At 38.3% G+C, this 21582-nt stretch overlaps 3 protein-coding genes across 3 annotated transcripts in view; 2 read left to right on the plus strand and 1 right to left on the minus strand.

Annotated features, from left to right (window-relative positions):
- Positions 1-6733: 6733 nt before the first annotated feature.
- On the minus strand, positions 6734-12226 carry ttc9 (tetratricopeptide repeat domain 9; the record flags this gene model as incomplete). The annotated part of the gene is made up of 3 exons (XM_083886681.1): positions 6734-6816; positions 10235-10417; positions 11734-12226. 3 exons carry the CDS (start codon positions 12224-12226, stop codon positions 6734-6736), a joined length of 759 nt encoding a protein of 252 aa, XP_083742807.1.
- Positions 12227-14788: 2562 nt separating this feature from the next.
- On the plus strand, positions 14789-19746 carry med6 (mediator complex subunit 6). The gene is made up of 8 exons (XM_083886619.1): positions 14789-14825; positions 15860-16019; positions 17261-17352; positions 17964-18046; positions 18178-18286; positions 18438-18553; positions 18681-18708; positions 19119-19746. Exons 1-8 carry the CDS (start codon positions 14804-14806, stop codon positions 19247-19249), a joined length of 741 nt encoding a protein of 246 aa, XP_083742745.1. The 5' UTR covers positions 14789-14803; the 3' UTR covers positions 19250-19746.
- A 1272-nt stretch (positions 19747-21018) lies between these two features.
- The window catches only part of pcnx1 (pecanex 1), a gene marked incomplete at its 5' end in the record, with an annotated part of 46865 nt that continues 46301 nt past the window's right edge, over positions 21019-21582 (plus strand). Inside the window, one exon of the mRNA XM_083886077.1 lies at positions 21019-21171. Within this exon, the coding sequence (XP_083742203.1) occupies positions 21019-21171 (153 nt within the window). The remainder of the gene's footprint in view (positions 21172-21582) is intronic.

Consider the following 21582-nt stretch of genomic DNA (forward strand, 5'->3'; position numbering starts at 1 on the left):
ATGAACTTCTGCAATGTCACAAGATTTATTTCCATCAAGTGTTGCATTCATTTTTCACCAAGATCTTGTATTGATGATGGGAGAGTCGGACCACTGCGCAAAGTAGGGTTGGGTACCGTTCATAATTGAACCGATACGGTATTGGTGCATATTTCGGTACTGTCTAAAAAAAAAAAAAAAAAAAGTCTACACTTCTCAGTTTCAGTTTTTTATTAAGAAGATTTAAGAACAGTAAATAAATAAATGTTAGTTAGAAATAAATATTGAACAAGACCTCTCTCTTCCACAATCAAAGCTTCTTCTTTTTTCTCTGCCCTTTGTCTCTTGTCACAAGCAAGTGTTTACACCGTCAGCTGTTGACTGTGAGCCAGCCGGCCAAAAGTTAGCCACACGGCTAGACGGCAGGCTAACGACAAGCAAACACTTTTTGAGGAGTCGCGAGTTAGAGGCTGACCCCGTTTGACTAGAATGCGACATGTCACGGCTCTCTCCGTGACATGTCAACAAATGTTGGTAGCTGATGCAACAGTCGTCAATTTCCATGAGTCAAAACGGTACATTCTTCAGCTTTTAAATAAATCCCATGTTTGACCAGGTGCTTCATCAGGTTTGAGGTGTTTCCCCGGGCGCCTTGCATTTTGCGTCACAAATATTGCATTGAACGTTATCTGCGTCAATCTTTCGACCGCTTTCGGCTCGACATTATTGCTGTCGTGCTCTCTTAGTATCACGATGCGTATCTCTCACATTCTTGCTTTTTCGCCCGCTCTCCCAGACATCTCAAGTACAGAAATTTGGCAGCGATTCATTAAGAGTGAACCAATGCTCGGTAATACTGACGCAATTCAGTACTAAGGGCCAATTCCAATTCCTATCTTAACCTTCAAACTCAACCCTTAATCTTAACTGGCCCTCAAAACCAAGTGTTGAGGGTTATTTTGTCACTTAGAAATGGGACACCCCTTAAATGCAGATACGTCTTCAGACTGTAGGGGGCAGAATAACGCGAGTTGACAGACTGCGTCCAGTCTGTCAACTCCAAAAAAAAAGAAGAAGAACACATTTACGTCACGATTATTTATTTATTATTTTATTTCAGTCAAGTTATTAGGTTGTCAGTTAGTTATAAGATGATACTCATACAAATACCACAATCACGGACATATTCAGCTGACAGTTACCACACACCACGGCTTATTGAAAAGTAAACCATAGCAAACGATCGCTTGTCCGCACCGGCCCGCTATTGACAAAAGATCGTAAAATAAAAATAAATGTTACGCAACAATGACGTCAGTAATCCATAATATGGGCCTAAACTAAGATAATACAATGGTTTTCATCATTTTTATATCTCTATTAACAAAGAAAATACTTAATTTGTAGCGTACTCGCTTCGCTGCTTTCAACGCCATCAACATGCAATGCATTCTGGGTAGCCCTTGCTCCCAAGGGCAGTCTCGGGAAATCTCAATATTGAGGGCGATACAGCCCTTAAACTTGACCCTCAACTTAATTTTTCTGAGAATCGGGACAGCACTTGCACTAGAGGGAGCGCACATTTTTGAGATTGAGGTTAAGATTGAGGGTTAAGCAAGGAATTGGAATTCACCCCAAGTACAAAAAGTACCAGCTTTAGCGGGTGTAAGTTAGCAGTAGGTTTGATATACGCTGGATATTCTTTTTCGCAAGACATGTTCTCATTCTGATTGCTGTACTTTGCCAATGGTAGGCAGCTACTTACTACAGGTGAAGTTTTGCCTACCATTGGCAACTACTACAGCAATCAGAATGAGAACATCCAGCGAATATTAAACTTGCTGCTAACTTATACCCGTTACCGGAGCTCGGTACCCAACTCTAGCACAAAGCCTCCTCCACCACATCCCAAAAATCCTCAATGGGGTTGAGGTCTGGACTCTGGTAGCCAATCCATGTGTGAAAATTATTTCTCATGCTTGTAATATGCCCGTGCCATCAGGAAAGAAAAAAATCCATTGATGGAATAATCAGGTCATTCAGGTAGTCATCTGACCTTGTTCTTTTTGTTGGGGCCATGCAGTGTATTTCTTTGTTACACAAAAAGTCAAATCTGTCAATGCAACATCTATGGATACTGAACAGACAGAATAAATTGACCCAGGTCAAATAAAGTTTATTCTTGGTCACATCATATGTCACTGATTTATTTTCATTTTTAAAAAAAAGAAGGTTTTACAAAGCTTTACGCCCTTTTCTAATTTCAAGCATGAGTTGATGATTGTGCATTTCATGAAGTGCACTTTTGGGAAGCATCATGAATGTAGAGCTTGTAACGATGTCTCTGATTATTTGTCTGTAAAATCATTGTGCTATTTTATTTAATCTCCACCTTCTGTGCTAATAGCTGATGAATTCCTGTTTTGTACTGAGCACCTGTCGTCATCAGTCACTTCTACAGAGTTACATCCCAGGGATGGGGAACAATAAATAATAGAGTAGTATGATACAGTAAGATGATGTCTGATGTCTCGAGCTCTTTACTGTGAATTGTATAAAGAGTGTCACGAAAACTTGAGTGTGAATAGGAACTGAAGTCACAGGGAAGTCTGTGTTTGTAGTTCTCATGAGATGTTGATGAAGTTAGAATCATAGCTTTAGCTTATGTAAGCGGTATTCTGCATGAGCAGGCCCTGGTGGCATGTGGAAGTTCATTTCAGATTATCTATTTATATTTTTATTGATTTTATTTATTGATTAATTTATCTGAGGCTTTATTTTTATATTTTCTTTTATTTCTGCCTTGATTTTTGACAGTCATCAATGTTTGTGAATGTTTTCAGTGGTTTTGAGGAATTGCTCTGTCTGAAAGTGATTTGATGACTGCAGTCATATTTGACATTATTGTTGTTGTTTTGCTGCATCATGGATTACTTACTCTGTTTTTCTTTTCCTGTTTTTTTTTTTACAAGGGTGAAAATACTTCCATTCAAAACAAAGAAATAGCGCTGACATTATTGGTTGTTAAAGTAATTTTAAAGTAAATATGCCAAACATTACCTCTTATAAGCATCTCAGTTTTGAAAAAAGAGCTGCTTATCATTGTTTTAGTTGACAGTAAATTGGTTGTGGGGTTTTTTGTTGGTTGGTTTTGCAAAAATAATCAAAATTTACATTAACAAGTGTCACTGACTTTTTTTAGATTAGTAATTCAACAAAATGGTAAATGTATTTTGTTCAACTAAACAGATGAAAACTGGGTTCTGCACCGTTTTAATTTGGTTGTCATATTTTACTTTTGTTTTTCTGGATCAGACTATTTTTAAATATATTCAAATTTACACCTGTTGGACAGAAAAAAATATATGCTTTTAAACAGAGTGGGAAGAGAGGTGGTAAGTGAAAGAACCAGTTAATTTACAATGATAATAATGAAAATAATTCACAAACACTGTTGGAATGCGATTGTATTTCCTGTTTCTCTGTCAATTCTCAAACGTCGGATAGATTCTCGCCCTGGATGACAGCGTTCTCTGACATTTGATCTGTCTTCGTCCCAGGTGTGACCTGATGAACATGTAAATGTCAATGCTTTTCTTTGAGGATGTGATTGAGCTTGATGCTGTATTGTTGAAACAAAGCAGTGTATCCATGTATCTGTTTGAAATGTCACCATGAATAAGCTGATCGTTCTGATGGACATTGTTCACGTTGGGGATAACACTGTAATACTGACTGACATGTATTTGCACTGGTGCACACTGATTTGAGTAAAATTATTGCAAACAATCTAGACTGATTTAATAGCACTGAATTAAAGGGACAATGTGTAGTATTTATGGGTTTATATAACCCAAAATCCACTTTTTTATACATATTATGTGCTCCTGCATTGTCTAGTCGCTGTATAATAGTTTTTGTTTCATTTTCGTAGTGTTTCAAAAAGTCATGTAAAAAAACATGGTCGTGGGCCGCGGTTGCATAGCCACTGTTAGCAGCGACGCCATGTTTCTACCGGAGCCTGTAAGGACAAACGCGAGAGAACAAATCAAGCGTCTCTTTACTTGTAGCGGAAGTCCCGCCTCCTCTCTCTCCGCTTCGTCTGCTACGAAGAGCTCGCCCTCTCCCTCACCTCACGAACCTCATCTGCTGACACGGAGAAAGACGACGAGGACGACATTTGACCAGCTGCGGATACAGTAGCGCTCAGGGAAGGGAGGGGGTGAGCAGAGCAGCAGTTCTTTGTTGTAAATTTCAGCCTCTCCTCTAGATGGCACTATAAACTACTTATTTCACCTTTAAGTGTAATGTGAACCCAAAGAGAACTTATTCACTGACTATTGCCATTTCTTTGTATAATTTGTATAATAATTTTCATTGCTCATGTTAGCTTAGCATTCATGATTGGAGTTGCCGGAATAGACCGCTCACTTTATTATGCACATGCGCACTTTACTTCCTCTATCTACATGTCACATTTAACACACATGTTGTGCACGGTTACACATTGCACAACTGTCTGGTACTTCACGTTCCTAACATATAAGCACCTAATCTTTCAATTTTGAACTTTGTTACAGGGTTAGTCAAGATATCTGCAACTGTGTTTGCTGTTGGACAATATTCAATGGTTACTCTACCATCACTGAGTGCAGACCGTATGAAATGATACGTGATGTCGATATGTTTACATCTCTGACGACCTACTGAGTTCTTTGACAGATATAAGTAGGAGTTTAGCGGTAGTGTTTGGATACGTTGCTAATGGGTATGGTGTTGTAAGTTAAAGTGGACCTATACCGGAAGTTCCAATTAACGCTGTTTTTTAGTGTGTATCTGCGTCATTACCTTGTTTACCAAGCCCTGAAGTTTCAAAACAACCGCAGAAGAAGAATAACGTCCGTTGTGGAGGTGTTTCATGAGCAACAGTGTCCTCTGACTCTGGGTCTGACTCTGGGTCAAAGTCATAAAAGGGACTGCGGCGGGGAGTCGTGAAGAAGCTATTTTTAAACATTGTTAAAACAATGTTTTGATAATGAGGAGCAGTGCGTCCACCGTTCCAGAGGGGGGAGCTGCGCTTCTGAGAGCGGGTGTGTTGATTATGTCACTTCCGGGTACTGGCCAATCACAAGACAGTTGGGAAGGCTCTACGCTGGCTGGCCAATCACAACACACTCTGTATTCTGGGGGCGAGATTTATGTCTGAAATATCGCAGCTCAGGAACAGCATTAGAAAAGTGTACAGCAACTAGGAGGTTTTTGACCATAAAAACATGTTAATATATGTAAGTAGACCTCCATAACTAACATATATGTGCAACAGGACCACTCTATGTGAGCTTTAATTCTGAAAACTGAGGTAAAATAGAATCTTTGTGTTTGAGCTTTTTTCTTTATTAAAGATAAATAATAATTGTAATATTGTTTGGTTAAAAGGTACCAATAGCAGGAAAGTGAAGCCATTTTTGTTTCATTTTTATTTTCTCCTGTTTTGAGTACGAGATTAGGCATGTTTTTTGTCATTTATTTTCCGTTTTCTTTTTGCAGGTAAGATTATGTTTTTAAGGAGAAGTTTTGCTTTATTTTTTTTGGTGCTGATCCTATCTAAAGTTAAAACACTTCATAAAACTGCATTAAAAGAAGTGAAGCATAAAACTGCTACACTTTAAAAAACGGACTTCGGATTTATGTTGGTTTTCTTTGGAAGGATGTGGATTGAAGACACACAAACGTTACCCCGGGTTTCCCTAGGCCAGGACACGTGGCCCATGGGCTGCAAGTTTGAGACCTTTGCATTTGATCATTTACACCTGAGATTTTTCTACTGAGAACTGACGAAATGGCTGCTCTGCAAAGATCCTGATGAGAGAAATGGGTATGAAACCCTTTAAGTGAATTCAATATTTTAAAGATTATAGCTATAAAAAAACATTCAGGGGACCCCCTAATCAAGAAATCGTTACATGAGTACCAAACAACATGCCTTTCGTTTCCCTCAGGAGCACATATTTGATTTATATTGATCAGATTTCAATCAATAGACACATTTATTACACACATACCTTTACAGTAAACATACAGTATTTTTGTTACAGAAAATGCTGAGAATGAAGTAAGTGCTTTGTTTTGGCCTTAATAAACACAAGTAGCTTGCCTTTCCTTAATATTCTTTTGTGATTTCTATAAATTAGCCTATTTACATTAGGTGATATGTTACTTAAGTTCATACTGCAATGTGTTCCTGATGTCCTCCCTATGCATCTTTTAATAAACCTACTTAGTGAAAGCACCTTTGATTCAGATATAATTTAAAATATATTAAAAAATTAAATTAAATTGACAAACAAACATTTGTTCTTATATTGTGCCATTCAATAGACATCTTGTGCGAGGGCAGGTGCTCATTGACAGTTAACGCTAACCGGCAGTGCAGATGTGCTAGATTCCCTCTCTGAACCTTGTTGTCTCTGTCTCTATCACAAGTTGTTGGCCTGTAAGTGCAGTGTTTGGACTGGCAGTGCATCAGTTTGTTACAGTGAAAACATACTCAATTGTTTGGAAAAAGAAAATGCTTCAAGCACACAATGGTGAAATTCAATCACATAATTGGCAACCAGATGCTGTGCAAAGCCAAAGCAAACAAAACTTAATAACATCGCTTCACGCCATATGACTCAGTTTGTGTAAGGTCTAGATGGCACACAGTAGGGCTGAAATTCTTGACGGATGAGACGCCATCAAACGGAGAGAGCGCTTATGTCGTTTCTTTCTTTTCCCGTTGGGCATTCCTGCGAATCTTCATCTCTGTCAGCTGGATGTAGCGGATGACATTGGTGTCTGGAAAACAAAGACAGGAAAAGGCTGATTTATTTCCTGCTCAGACAGGAAATGGTGCATCAATATGATCGTAAATATAAAGCTAGAGTTGGCGTGGCTTTTGGAGTTCATTTTTGGAAATACTTTTTCAGGAGATGCTTTTGTTTTCAGATGCAGAACCATATAATTATCTCCTCTTCTTTGTCTTTGAAAGCATTTTCTTTGTCATCATTCTTTCTTTCTCCAGAGCAAACACAACCAACCAGTTAATCCATTATACGGTCCGACACCTTGAATCTGAGTCAACCATTATTTAGATAAAAAATTAATCAGTTAAATGTTTTATTTTTTTAAAGAATTAAAACAACTTTTCTTAAATGTGAATGTTTTCTTTTTATTTAGCTCCATATAACAAAGAAGTCATTCAAATGTAATCATTTTGGTTAGGGTTATCATCATTTCATGTCCATTTTATGGACCAAACTACTTCTTCTAGATCGAGAAAATAATCCACAGATTAATCCTTAGTTGCAGCCCAAAAGATATCTCAGATATAAGTTATCAATTTAATCAATTCCACTTTCAAATGATGCTGTGATCATCCTCCCCAGTTCTTCAAGTATCACAATATCAGTAAAATGATAAGAATAGTCTGTGTTACTAAAGTTCCCAAAAATGAGACCTCACGACAGACAAGTTTAATGTCACTCTCTAAACGTTATTGTGAAAGAAGATGCATGAGATGCATTACTTTAAAGGTCATACCAATAGCTGAGACAAAGGTTTTTGGGTTTAATTCTCCTGCCAATCACAAAACAGTTCTTCCCTTCTTGTCCTTCAGAAATGTCACACCATCAACTGTTCCTTCCCTTCATACTCAGCTGTTCCCCTTGTTTCCTACCCCCTAAATAGCTCCCCAGTATAAACACAAGACCAGTCTCTTTCCCTCAGGTCCCCATCAGTGCAACAACAGGTTGTTTTCACAGGAGACCTTTTTATGTCACAGTGACATCAGCCCACCTGCTCCTGAGGCCTTTACTTGATTCAGGGAATATCGTAAATGTCAACAATGGATCCCTTTTTGTTTTACCTATTTTTTATTTGTTTGAATAAAGCCACTATGTGTGGAAGAGTTTTACATTTAAAAAAGCCAATTGGTCCCATTCCTACTTAAGATCAGGGATTAATTGGTTTGATACAACCAGAGATGAAATGGCAAAAGATCTGCAATAATTACAGTAATCAGTCAGCTATCAGCTTTTAGACATCAGCTATGGCGATATGTTGGATTATTACATTTTTCATTTTTCAAATCATAAAAGAGGTTTCTAATTTCAGCTGCTTGAATGTGACTATTTTCTGGGGGTTTTGCACCTCTATGACAGTAAAGTGAATATATTTTAATGTGGACATAACAAGACATTTGAGGATGTTGTCATTTTAGATTTGGGGAGCACTGGTCACCATTTTATGACATTATATATATATCACTACAGATTATTATTGATTCATCAAGACCATAACCAGCAGATTTGTCTACGGTGAAAACAAGAGAAAGCATTCAGAGAACATGAAACGCCAACGAAATCTAACTGTTTCTTCCTTTGACGGTAACCTAAATCCCTGGAAAATGTAAAAAAAAAATTAATAATTTTGAGTAATGTTGCTTTAAGACAACCAAACATAGGCAAAATCGTTTCCTCCTTGGCAGAGGAAATAATCCAATCTTAAAGCTCTAGATTATAGGTCACCAATAAGTGGATCGCGGTCAAAGTTCCGGAACTAAACTCTGTCCTGTCCGAACCCAGAGCTGGAATTGACTGCATATAAAAATCAACTATATAAGACTTTAATGTGCGCACAACTGAACAGACTTTTGCGAACTCTGAGGGAACACTTGTTATTGTTCGTCAGTAAAGGAATATGTTCAAATCTGCACTGGCCACGCAGTCCCACAGCATGATGGAACCACCACCAAATTTTACTGTAGGTAGCAAGTGTTTTTATTGGAATACTGTGTTCTTTTTCCACCATGCATAACGCCCCTTGTTTTGCCCAAATAACTCTATTTTAGTTTCATCAGTCCACAGCACCTTATTCCAAAATGAAGCTGGCTTGTCCAAATGTGCTTTAGCATACCTCAAGTGACTCTGTTTGTGACAGGTGCAGAGAAAAGGCTTTTTCTGCATTACTCTTCCATACAGCATCTCCTTGTGTAAAGTGCGCTGAATAGTTGAACGATGCACAGTGACACCATCTGCAGCAAGATGATGTTGTAGGTCTTTGGAGCTGGTCTGTGGGTCGACTGTGACTGTTCTTACCATCCTTCGCCTCTGCTTATCTGAGATGTTTCTTGGTCTGCCACTTCGGGCCTTAACTAGAACTGTGTCTGTGGTCTTCCAGTTCCTCAAAATGTTCCTCACAGTTGAAACTGAGAGCTTAAATCTCTGAGATAGCTTTCTGTATCCTTCCCCTAAACCAGGGGTGTCAAACTCATTTTCACTGAGGGCCACATCAGCATAATGGTTACCCGCAAAGGGCCAGATGTAGCTGTCATACAGAATAAATATAACTAAATGTCACCAAATATAATAGTTAAAATAAAATAAAGGTAACTACTCCGTAACATATTGCTAAATAACTTTCTGTATTTATTACTTATTCAATTTCACTCGTCGCATGATGCATATACAATGATACACTGTGATCTAGTGGCGGTGCCGTCACTTTGCGTGTAATGCAATTGCCATGCATTGTGGGAAATACAGTTTGTGGTCAACGCACGCCTTAAAGCAGCATAGACCTATTTTAACACAGAATTTTAAGACCGATTAATCACTCGCGGGCCACATAAAATGAAGTGGCGGGCCACATCTGGCCCTCGGGCCTTGAGTTTGACACGTGTGCCCTTAGCCATGATGTTGAACAATCATTGTTTTCAGGTCATTTAAGAGTTGTTTTGAGGCTCCCGTGTTGCCACTCTTCAGAGAAGATGCAAAGAGGAGAAACACTTACAATTGACCTCCTTAAATACCCTTTCTCATGATTGGATTCACCTGTGTATGGAGGTCAAAGGTCACTGAGGTTACCAAACCAATTTTGATTTCCAATAATTAGTGCTAAAGGTATTGAAGTCAATAAAATGACAAGGGTGCCTAAATTTATGCACATCCTTGCACACTTTCTGTAAATCATATAAACTTTATTTCACTTATCAAATATCACTGTTTGTCTCCTATATGATATATTTAACTGACATTTCTTATCCAAACAACCAATGATTTATAAAGGAAAATCATGAACATTTACAGGGGTGCCCAAACTTTTGCATACCACTGTATCTTAAGCCCCTGGATTATTCCTGTACATGTTTGCCATGGAAGAAAACAATCAGTGCAGTGAGGTTAGGAGGACTATGTGCTAGTGTGTGGGTCCTGACCTGATGGCTCCTGTTTGTGGGACTCCTTCAGGTAGTATAGGGCCTTCTGGAAGTCTCCCAGATGGTAATAGGCCACACCAGACCGGTACAGGGCTTTGAAGTGCTTTCCTTCCTTGTGCAGCACTTTCAAACAGTATTCCTTCACTCGTTCGTAGTTCACCAGCTCCATTTGTAAAAGACAGGCTAGAAAAGGACAAAAGACAAAAATGAGGATGTTTGGGGTTCATCATATCATATAATTACTAATATTTGTCTTGTCAAGCATCAAAGTACAAGGGCCACACAGCTGGTGGAGTGGTTAGCACTCGAAGACTTGGGTTTGCAACCCGGTCAGAACAAGGGCTGTTCTGCATGGAGTTTGCATGGTCTCTCCTGTGTGTGGGGGGGTTTCATCTCTGGTGTCTCTCTGTTGTCTCTGTAATGGACTGGCGACATGTCCAAGGTGTATCCGCCTTTCACCCTATGTCAGCTGGGATTGGCACCCGTGGATTTGAAATGGCAGTGCAAGAGGATGGCCTCCATAAATCTAAGACTATGAAAACATTTGTTTGATTTTGAAGTGATTATACACTAAGTATTATGAGAGTATACAAGTGAAAATGAAAGGAAAGGGTACAGTGGAGTAAACCAGAGAATGACTCATACTCTTTATGAATCATTCATGGGCTTTGGAGTATTTCGGAATATTTTTATGTTGCGATGAGTATATGTTTATTTGTGTATGTACTTCTGTAAGACCTTTATATCTGAGGAACTGGAGTATTGTGCTTAGGTTATGCTTGGATTAGGCATGAACTGGTTCAGGTTAATGTTTGGAATAATGCTTAAGTAAAGTTAATGCAGTGTCACTATAAGAATTGATGTGCAAAGCTGCGTTTGATCAACATTATTGATTGAGGACATTTTGACTGGTCTTCAGTTTTAATGAGTTCTTCGAGGGTAAAGACTTGGTTTTATGGTTAGGGTAGAATTAGGTTTGGGTTATGGAATTATCTTCTGACATAACTCAAAACCTGTGCGTGTTAGTGTGTGTGTGTGTGTGTGTGTGTGTGTGTGTGTGTGTGTGTGTGTGTGTGTGTGTGTGTGTGTGTGTGTGTGTGTGTGTGTGTGTTCTTGTACTTGCAGCATACTGAGGACCAGTGAGGGTTTTTAACCAACAAAGTGAGGTCATTTTTACGGAGTGAGGACATTTTGGCCGGTCCTCACTTTGTTTTCATTGAAATCACTTCCTTAGGTTGTTATAACATGCTATACTCAATTTGTCCATTGTAATTTTGGACGACATAGTATAGTATGACGTTTTTGTCAAATTTTGGACCAAAAATTTTGGGTGAAATTTTTTTTTCAAATTTTGACGACAAGTATAGTATGACGTTTTTGTCAAATTTTGGACCAAAAATAACAAAACAAAAATTGAGTGTGTGTGTGTGTGTGTGTGTGTGTGTGTGTGTGTGTGTGTGTGTGTGTGTGTGTGTGTGTGTGTGTGTGTGTGTCCTTACCGGCCAGGCTGTTGTAACACTCCAGCTCAGCGTTCTCCATGGCCCCTTTCTGCTCGTCTGTCAGCGTGCTGGATTTACTGATGGTGGGCAGGAGGGGGGACGGGGACTTGGAGCTGGTGTCCGGGTCTCCCAACACCCTGCACAGCCCCTTGATCTCCAGCAGAGCGCGGTGGTACTTGCCTATCGCCTCTCGGTACTTCTTATCCTTGTAGCACTGCGTGCCTTGACACTTGAAGTCCAGCGCCCGCCTCACGACGTCGGCAGGCTCGCAGTGAGATGGTTGCTTCCACATCGAGCCTCCATGATGCCGCTGTTGCTGGAGCTGCAGCTGCTGCTGTTGGTATCTGGCATCTTTGGTCCTGCTGCCGCTGCTGCCACTGTGGTTCGGAGGCTGCACGCACTGCTGGAGCCTGGGGGAGCCGCCGCCGCTGCAGCCGCTGTCGGCGAGGCTTCCTCTACCGCTGCCATCGTGCCCAGCCTTCATCACGCTCATTTTAACGTTATTTTCTATTTTTTTTCAAATGTATTTATTATTTAAGCTGTCCTAACACCCTGATCTGTAACTGAGGCTCTCCTTTAATCACAGCATCTTATATCTGTGCTGAACAGACAGACGCGTCCTCGCCTAGCTCCGGTGTCGCAGCTCCGTCGTCCTCTCTGTGCGCAAATCTGCGCGATGCGCGCTAACGTCTACAACCTCCTCTAGTATTTTTCCTCTGTGATGAGCCGATTGGTCGATAAATGCTGGAGCGATGGTCCAACAGGAAGAGAAGAACTTTGATTTCATTATCTGTTTATCAATCCCATAATGTCATTATCAGTTTATAAACTGAACATGAAGATAGATAGATAGATAGATAGATAGATAGATAGATAGATAGATAGATAGATAGATAGATAGATAGATAGATAGATAGATAGATAGATAGATAGATAGATAGATAGATAGATAGATAGATAAGGATGAAGAACAGCAGTTTAATCATTAATTTATTATTATTATTATTAATAATAATAATAATAATAATAATAATAGATAAATGAATCTAAATATTATTTAGATTCATTTATCTATATAAAGATAAAGAGATTCATTTATCTATTATTATTATTATTATTATGATTATTTAATCACTGTCAGCCATTTTCAACGCAGTGGTCGAATTGACTGCAATAGCACCCAATAATAATAATAATAATTGTATTTGTGTTGCATAGATATATAGACTCAAAATCAATTACTCTTGTTGCAATTTTGTATTGATAAGCGCCATCGCCAAATAAAAGACATAAACCATTTTGAGGGAGTGTAGCTACTGATAATGATCCCATGCAATCACATTCAGAAAATCCAATATTGCAGTCTTCATTTGTTAAATGGGTAGAAGCAGTAAGAGGAGCTCTTCACAGCAGTGAATATAAACCACCTCTTGGATATTCCTATCAGTGCATGTTCATCACAAAGTGGTGGAAGGCAGTCATCTTCTCCACTCAGAACAATCAGATCATGTGCAGCCTGTCTTTCTTACTGACTGCTCATTTACTGCACAGCCACTGTAGTGAGACTCAGGCAGCAGTCTCTGATGACAGGCTGTGATGCCATTCAGGGTAATGGTGTTACACAAGTCACTGTTATGATTGCAGGTCGGGGGCAGAATAAAGGTCAACCCACCCCTCATATCCTCTGACACAAAAGCTTCTTGTTTTTCATGTATTTTTTCCAACAACACAGAATGTGTCTGAACTTGGTTATCTGTCTTCTGTCCTCCTGTCACACGCTGACTGCAGGGCAGTGAGTGAACTCAGCTGTCTGGGTGTGTCTCTGGAATTTCAGCTCTCTGGAGCAAATGCTAATCAAAAATAAAGACTGTGAACCATGAAAGCTGTTAAATGTGACTGGTTGTTTGAAGCTTGACTTTACTCTTCTGACTGTGCATTTATTTTGGGTTAGAGGTAAAATAATTGTTGTCAAGAAAGAAGCATATATAAAAAGAGTGCCTACAATTTTACTGAGTTGGATTCCAAAAATGCAAAAAAAACCATTTTGATATATATTATATATATATATATATATATATGTATATGTATATAGTATATACAGTATATACGTACATTGTATATATGTATATATATATATATATATATATATGTATTTCGATTAGTATTGATTCATATGCTTACCATATTTTATCATCAATAATCTACGGATTAATTTTTCAAACATAGAAGAAATGGACCTGGGCTGGTTTTATATTATATATATATATATGTATATATATATACATATATATATATGTATATATATATATATATAGAGAGAGAGAGAGAGAGAGAGAGAGAGAGAGAGAGAGAGAGAGAGAGAGAGAGAGAAATACCCTCCTTTTTCTCTTTTTTCATATAGCCAATATACATATAAAACAATGTGCATATCAGATGACACAAAAAATACAGATATACATACACATATTTGCTGAATAAATTATATGAAAATAGATAATGTAGTTTTAAAAAGGTAAATAAGCAAGCAAACAAATAATTTTTTTTTACCAAATGCAAGAAAAAGATTTGTCATGTGACTTACAGATTTGCTGCTACATTTAAATTCAGTGACAATATCTTTGGGGGTAGTTTCTATAATATGAATCATCCTATTCTGAATAAACTTCTCTATGTCTCTCCAAAATACAAAAGGAAAAGGGCAGTGATAAAACACATGTAAAGCTGTTACTGGCTCAGTTTCACAAAAAATGCATTTAGCATCAATGTCAACAAATTTGGAAATGATTGTGTTACATGGGTAAATATTATGTAAGATTATGAAAGGTGTGCTTTTGAGTGAAAAATTGTTATAGTTCTGAAGCTCTTTCCTTATGTGCTTGTTGTACACTTTATATATGTTAAAGATATTCCACGAGAAGCATAGAAAGGCACATTAATCAATATTTTGATGGCCAAGGTGACTTCAGCCCTCTTAGCTTTGATCTAGTATTTAGGAAAGCAAGATGGCGTCATCAAACGGCGACGTGAGGCGGAGTGAGACGTCATCAGTGTGAGACTCTTTGTTGACATCATGTCGTCGTTGGATTTCAGAGGTAGCTAAATCGGCGTTTTAATTCGATATAAAGTTATTTCCAGGGCTATTGAAATCGTGATATAAGTGGTATTTACTTTACGTGTCACATTAACATGTTTGATATGAAGCTGCCGTTGACAACGTACAAGTCCCACAGTGTTTGTTAGCGATGGCTAAAGATAAAGCTAACGTTAGCAATACCTAGCATCTCCTCCGCTTCGTTCAAACGTCCGTTTATTAGAATCTAAAGTACTTTTCTCTGGTTCTGGAAATGCTTCGTAATTTAAAGATACTGTACAAACTCAATGACATAAAGAATAATCTACTATATACATTTACATTGATTTTAAGATATACAATAATATGTAGTAATCTACAATTTACAACATGAAAATCAAGTCATTAAAGTGTGAAGCCTCTTTTGTATGTATATATTTTAATAGGTGAATCTGGAAATCTTTTCACTGGACCCTGGACCCCATTAGAGATCGAATGATATATATATATACACATATATATACATATACATATACACACATATATATATATATATATATACAATAAGTGGTGATTAGTGTAAAAGACAACAACTTTTAAACAGAAGTGTGACAGTTAACATTAACTGAGGACGTGGTCTAATCCACCCTGTAGTCCAGTGGTTCTCAAACTCTTTATAGCTACGACCACCTTAGAAGATATTGAGCTCTCAAAGTCACCATTATCACCATTATCATTTATGTTGAAATACTGTGGTGTAAGTAGGCTGAGCAAGTCGGGTATAGACTTTTCACAGGAGGCAGATTTATTCCCAATAACATTCACATATACTTCACATACTGGTATAGTTAAATAGATTAAGATGGAGAAAATCTTAAGCGATGGAGCGTATGTACAGTAAAGCAGCATTTCTGATTTTCCTCCACCAGAGGAAGCTCTTGTACCACCTTGTGGTACATATGCCACAGTGTGAAAACCATGGCTGTAGATAATATTAAAGCCATATGAAGTTGACTGACTAAATAGCTTTCCTACTTCACTTTTTCATCTTTGCAGACAACCTTCTCGGGATCTCCTGGGTGGACAGTGGCTGGGTGCCAATTCTTAATCCTGGAAATGTCCTGGATTATTTCTCGGAAAGAAGCAACCCCTTCTATGACAGGACCTGCAATAATGAGGTAGTGAAGATGCAGCGGCTCACTCTGGAGCACCTGAAGTAAGTTTATTCATCTTACACACATTAAGCAGGTCACCAATCTCTACTAGTGGTCATAAAATTATATTGTGCCCGTTACAGGACACATGAAAAAACAAATATCTGTCTTTCATTCATTCATTCATACTGATATATAGCATATTGGTTGTTGTTTGTGTGATTGTAAACTGCAAAAGAATTGCCCTTCTGTGATCAATTTAGTTGCCTTAAACTGGATTTGATTCACTCTTACTTTACCCTAATTGCAACACCGACGATTAGTGATGGGCGGTATACCGGTTCACACCGAATACCGGTTTATATTTTCATTATGATATGAATTTTTTATATACCGCCATACCGTTGTATTTGATTAAACAACATCCGCGGCGCAAGCTGTCTGCTTTGCGAGTGGGCGCGCACTGCATGTAAACGTTTCATTAATGTTAATATATTTGTTCCAATCACTGAATGAAGCCTGTCATATTTGGAACAAGAGTCAGGACCTTAAATTGCTTGCACAGAACCTTTGATCAGCACTCAGCATTGTTTGTTGTTCATTTAAACCTGTGTGCACAGAGAGCGCGGGCGGGTGGGCGAGCGAATGAGAGCGAGTGCGAGTGAGTGAGGTCTGCGGTCTTGGTCATTAGTTAATTTACATGTTTTTGTGTCTGTAATTTTGTGAAATATGTTAAACCTTAAATAAACTACATATACAGGTTGATATGTCTCGTTGTATTAGTTTGTCCTGTTATTGACGTAATGCTGTCATCGCCTGACAGTCTGAAAAGCCCCCAGATGCAGCTGATGCAACGCACCCCAGATGTGCGATGCAAATACTATGCGAATATATTTGAATTTTCACAGTAAAAGATCTGTATTTTGACTGCAATTGTCTTTGCATTCCGTTTCCTCACTTCATTAGAATCACGAGTAGCTCTTCTTTGTAAACAGCATCATTTTCTGGGGCCATGTGAACCTGTACTAGTGTGGAGTTATTCTACAGTATTCATGTCATCTACTGCAGTAATTCTGTTCTCAACCAGTAGAAAATGATGTGAACACCTGATTATGCATGAAAAAAAAATACCGTCATATACCATGAAACCGTTAGAATTTTGAAAAATATCGTAATATATATTTTTGGTCATACCGCCCAGCACTACCGACGATGCACAGTATGATTATGAGTATGGAAGATAAATTGCATGTTTTGTTTCCAAACAGCTGCTGTTTTTAATGTTTTATTCTCCTCTCTCCAGTCAGATGGTGGGAGTGGAGTACATTCTTCTTCATGCTCAGGAGCCAATTCTTTATATAATCCGTAAACAACAGAGGCAGTCACCAACACAGGGTGAGCAGTGTAACATCTCATTCAGCTGTCAGTAAAGCACTAAATTGTGGCAGCAGGCTGATGAGTCAGCAGACAGTGCATCTTTTGGTGATATCCTGATGATGTGTGGCTTCTAAGAAACATGTCATATGATATGAAATACGGCTGACAAATAACTGGGAAATTTACTTCAGATGACCTAATGACACTGGGTCTGCCCTTTTTGTCAGTATCCAGTTGCAGGAATGTGGTCACTTGTGATTAAAAAAAAAACAAAAAAACTTAATGTTTGGATAATTTGAACATTAGTATAGGTATATTTGTTTTTATTGTAATGGTATTTTACACTCTTGTCATATGTTTGCTTGTACTTTGGACCAGCATGATACTGGATTATTTGATTATTCCTTTGATTACAAAAGGTTGATCAGTGAATGTGACTATTAGTGATTTTATTCAAAAGATGCACAACTGGTTTCTGTTCAAGCAATGATTTCAAAGTTTTTAAAGTCTTGCATTATTCCATGAATAATGCTGTTGAATATTCATGTAGTGTTTTGCTGGAAATGCCCATTTATCTTGAATTCAAAACTCAAGAACAAATTTTCTCCACTGACGCTTTTATTCTACAGTGATATCATTGGCGGACTACTACATCATAGCAGGAGTTGTGTATCAGGCTCCAGACCTGGGGACAGTAATCAGCTCCAGAGCAGTAAGGATATCAATTGTTGTCCTATAATATAAACATTGAAAAGTCCACTCTAAAATGTGTTAATAGGGGTTGTCTGTGTGTGGGACTGATGATCATTTTAATGTGATTTACATCAAATGTGTCTCTTTTAGCTTTCTGCAGTTCATGGAATCCAGTCAGCGTTTGATGAGGCCATGTCATATTGCCGCTATCACCCATCTAAAGGATACTGGTGGCACTTCAAGGACCAGGAGGAGAGAGGTACAGATTTTTAACTTCTTTAAACCTCTGTTTAGTAGTAGAATAGTTTCTGTTACACTATCATGAATATTTACAGTATGGTAGAAAGGTACAAGAGTTATTCAAGTTACGATGGAGTTGACAACTTGATTAACAAAATCCTGTACTACAGAAAAGGCAAAGCCAAAGTCAAAGAAGAAAGAGGAGCCAAGTTCTTTGTTTCAGCGGCACCGTGTGGACACTCTGCTTTTGGACCTCAGGTCAAAATTCCCACCAACGTTTTACCAGGTGCTGTAACATTGACTCAAAGCAGCTATCAGTGTAGAATAATGTATTTCTTTAAGAATAAGAATTATTGCATGAAAATGTGATAGAATCCATGTAATATGTTTCTGTATTCTGTGTTCTCTTTCAGCCTAAGCCTGGAGAAAAGCCCATTCCTGGTATGTTATGTGTCATTACAATATAGTCTGAACTTTAAGTTACATGGTAGAGTATGTGTGACATCATTGCTTGCTTTATATTGAAATTAATGTAAACAAATTCATCAAATGCATCATTGTGCTTTTTATTCCAAATTGTGATGACTAAACAAACCAAAGACACAAATTCAGTCTAGTGGGATACATGGAAACAAGTTAACAACTAAACAAACTCAAAAAAACTAACTATAAATAACATGGAACAATTAAGTGTTAAATTGAATAATAGAATAGAATAACATAAATAAAACACAATATAGAGTGGATATATTGATATTTTAACATGAGATTCTGATGTAGATTTCAGATTTTACTGTCGATCCACAAATATTCCTCAACTTTTCCAATGATTGCATGTTCTTGTGTTGCAGTTGAGGTGAAAAAGGAGCCTGAACCTCCCACAGAAACTGTAAAACAAGAGGAGAGGGAAGTGGCCACAAAGTCGTCCGCTCCAGCTCCACCAAGTAAACCTCCTCCTGAGAAGAGAGCACGGCTGCAGTGATGGATACACATGTCGCTCTCTGTGAAGATGGAATATCGCTGTGAAAAGTCCTACAGCACTAATTTAAAGAAGATAGGGAATATGTCCTGCCATCTTCCAGAACGACAAGATGGTTTTCCACTCTGCTCATTTGATCGGTTTACAGGATGCTAAGAATGAAATGGCCCCTCTCAGTGCCAGGACTACTTTTACACTGTAACCTTAGTCTCATGTACTTAATAGGTTTGGCATAATGGACATTTCAGGCAGTTGCACCAACAAACGGGCTTTAAACTTACTGATATCAGCAGAAATTTCCTCTTGGATGAGTGTTGTTGTTTTTTTGGGGTTTTTTTTGCAATTGATAGGCTGACATCATCAGTGTCGGTTTACGACTGACATCAGCATGATATTTACAGTTTACTGACTTCATGGGACCGTTTTCCTACTATGCTTCACAGCATGATGTGTAATGAAAGGATTATTACATCTGAAATGTAAAAAAAAAAAAAAAGCCTTGTGATCCAGACTTTTCAGTTACAAATATTTTCACTTGTTTTTTTGTATTAAAAAGTATCTGCTATTCTATCCTGACATGTTTAATTGATGACAAGCATCTTAAGAGAGTAGGAAAAAACTAAGTATCTAATGATAATCCCTAGTTATAATAATTATAATGGGAAAAACAACCTTTGCGAACTACCGATAAATTGTCTTGAAGTAGCAGGGTTTCATCAGCAGGTGTCGCCATTTTGTCACATTTATTTCAATAATACACATTTCATTTTAGTGTGAACCATTTTAATTTAAAGATCTGAACAAAGAAAATTATTTTTAGATGAATTTGGTAAATGGGAGATTTTTTTGGAACCCCCATCTGACTAATTAGTAATAAAAGCACAGTATGGATAGAAGGGTTTTGTGAATATATTTACAATTGAGACCTTATCATAGAGCAGTAAGTGATGAAACACTGAGTTAGAATTTAAATGAACAAACAAATAATCCCCACTATACCTCTTAAAAGAGTTACAATACCAACAGGAAAAATCTATGGTAAAATAATTATTGGTTCAATGGTAACCATTATCATTAAGTAGCTGGGTTACAAATATTATTGTTGATCCAGTTTGTAAAGGTCTACCACACAATAATTAGATAACATTATTTGTCATTTGGCCCAAATTGCGGATAAAATAATTGAACGTATCATTCCTGATTGATGAATTGTTTTTATTACCGCAGAATTACCCTTATTATATATATCAGCAGCAGGGTCAACTATACAGAGGTTGCCATTTCGGACCACCATGTCTAACAAAACAAACAACTTAATATATTTATTTTTGTTGCTAACTGAAGGCAATGCATGCTCAAAAATTGTACACACTGTCCCTTTTAAATAATAAAAACGTCTTAATGAAATGTGCTGATTAGCACAGCTAAATCGGCTATCTGTATCATCTGCAGCACCACAGCTGCCACGCACAGAAGCCACGAAGAAGAAATTCCTCGCAGGGCGTGGTGGGATATGAGTCCCCTCATTGGAGGACTGAGAAGAGCGCCCCTGCTGGTTGTCCAGTTGAACAGGAGGAGAGGAAGGAGAACAAGAAGAAGAAGACAGAAGAAGAAGAAGAAGAAGAAGAAGAAGAAGAAGATGGCTGCAGAGGGGATTTTCAGGCCAGTGTCTGGAAACACAGCAGCGTTTGTCATGTTTGGCGGACACTAGCCAGCGTGTCTGCCCCGGTTGTTGCCGTCGCTTGCTCGGTTCCGCTTCGGATTAAAACAACATGGGGTCGCAGACTCTCCAGATCCTCCGGCAGGGGGTCTGGGCTTCAATCACAGGCGGATGGTACTACGACCCAGACCAGAACACGTTCGTCAACGCTTTACATCTCTACATCTGGCTCTTCCTGCTATGTTTTCCCTTCACACTCTACATGGTAAGCTCCACTACAACTGCTGCCGCTCTTTTGTTGTTGTTTTCCCCCGTTTTAAAGCTCATTAACTCGATGTTTTTGTCGCTTCACTCAAGTTACCCAACACGGTGTCTGTGCGCTCTGTCACGGGATACTAACGGTCTGTCTATTATCTGGAGCGAACAATGTACATGACTCTTTAAACCCCCAGGAAACCTCTTATGACACCTAAAACGCACCTATTGACCGTTAATGAAGTTTAATAATTAATCATCAGGTTTACGGTCAGATGAGATATTTTTTTGGAGGGACACATGAACAGAATAATGTCTTAATGCTTCGTCTGTGAGTGAACCATCCACCAACTAGATTGGACCAGACTGCTCTATTGTTTAAATTCAGTGTTCATCTGCACGTCAGGCAATTAAACAGCAG

Source organism: Microchirus variegatus (assembly GCF_963457635.1).
Source record: "Microchirus variegatus genome assembly, chromosome: 3".
Taxonomy (NCBI): Eukaryota; Metazoa; Chordata; class Actinopteri; order Pleuronectiformes; family Soleidae; genus Microchirus; species Microchirus variegatus.

Bases quoted from the DNA above. Each gene is read 5' to 3' on its own strand.
- med6 (XM_083886619.1), top strand. From the start codon at position 14,804: ATGTCGTCGTTGGATTTCAGAG. The intron at 16,020-17,260 runs GTAAGTTTATTC...TCCTCTCTCCAG, and splicing joins CTCACTCTGGAGCACCTGAA to TCAGATGGTGGGAGTGGAGT. The intron at 18,709-19,118 runs GTATGTTATGTG...CTTGTGTTGCAG, and splicing joins TGGAGAAAAGCCCATTCCTG to TTGAGGTGAAAAAGGAGCCT.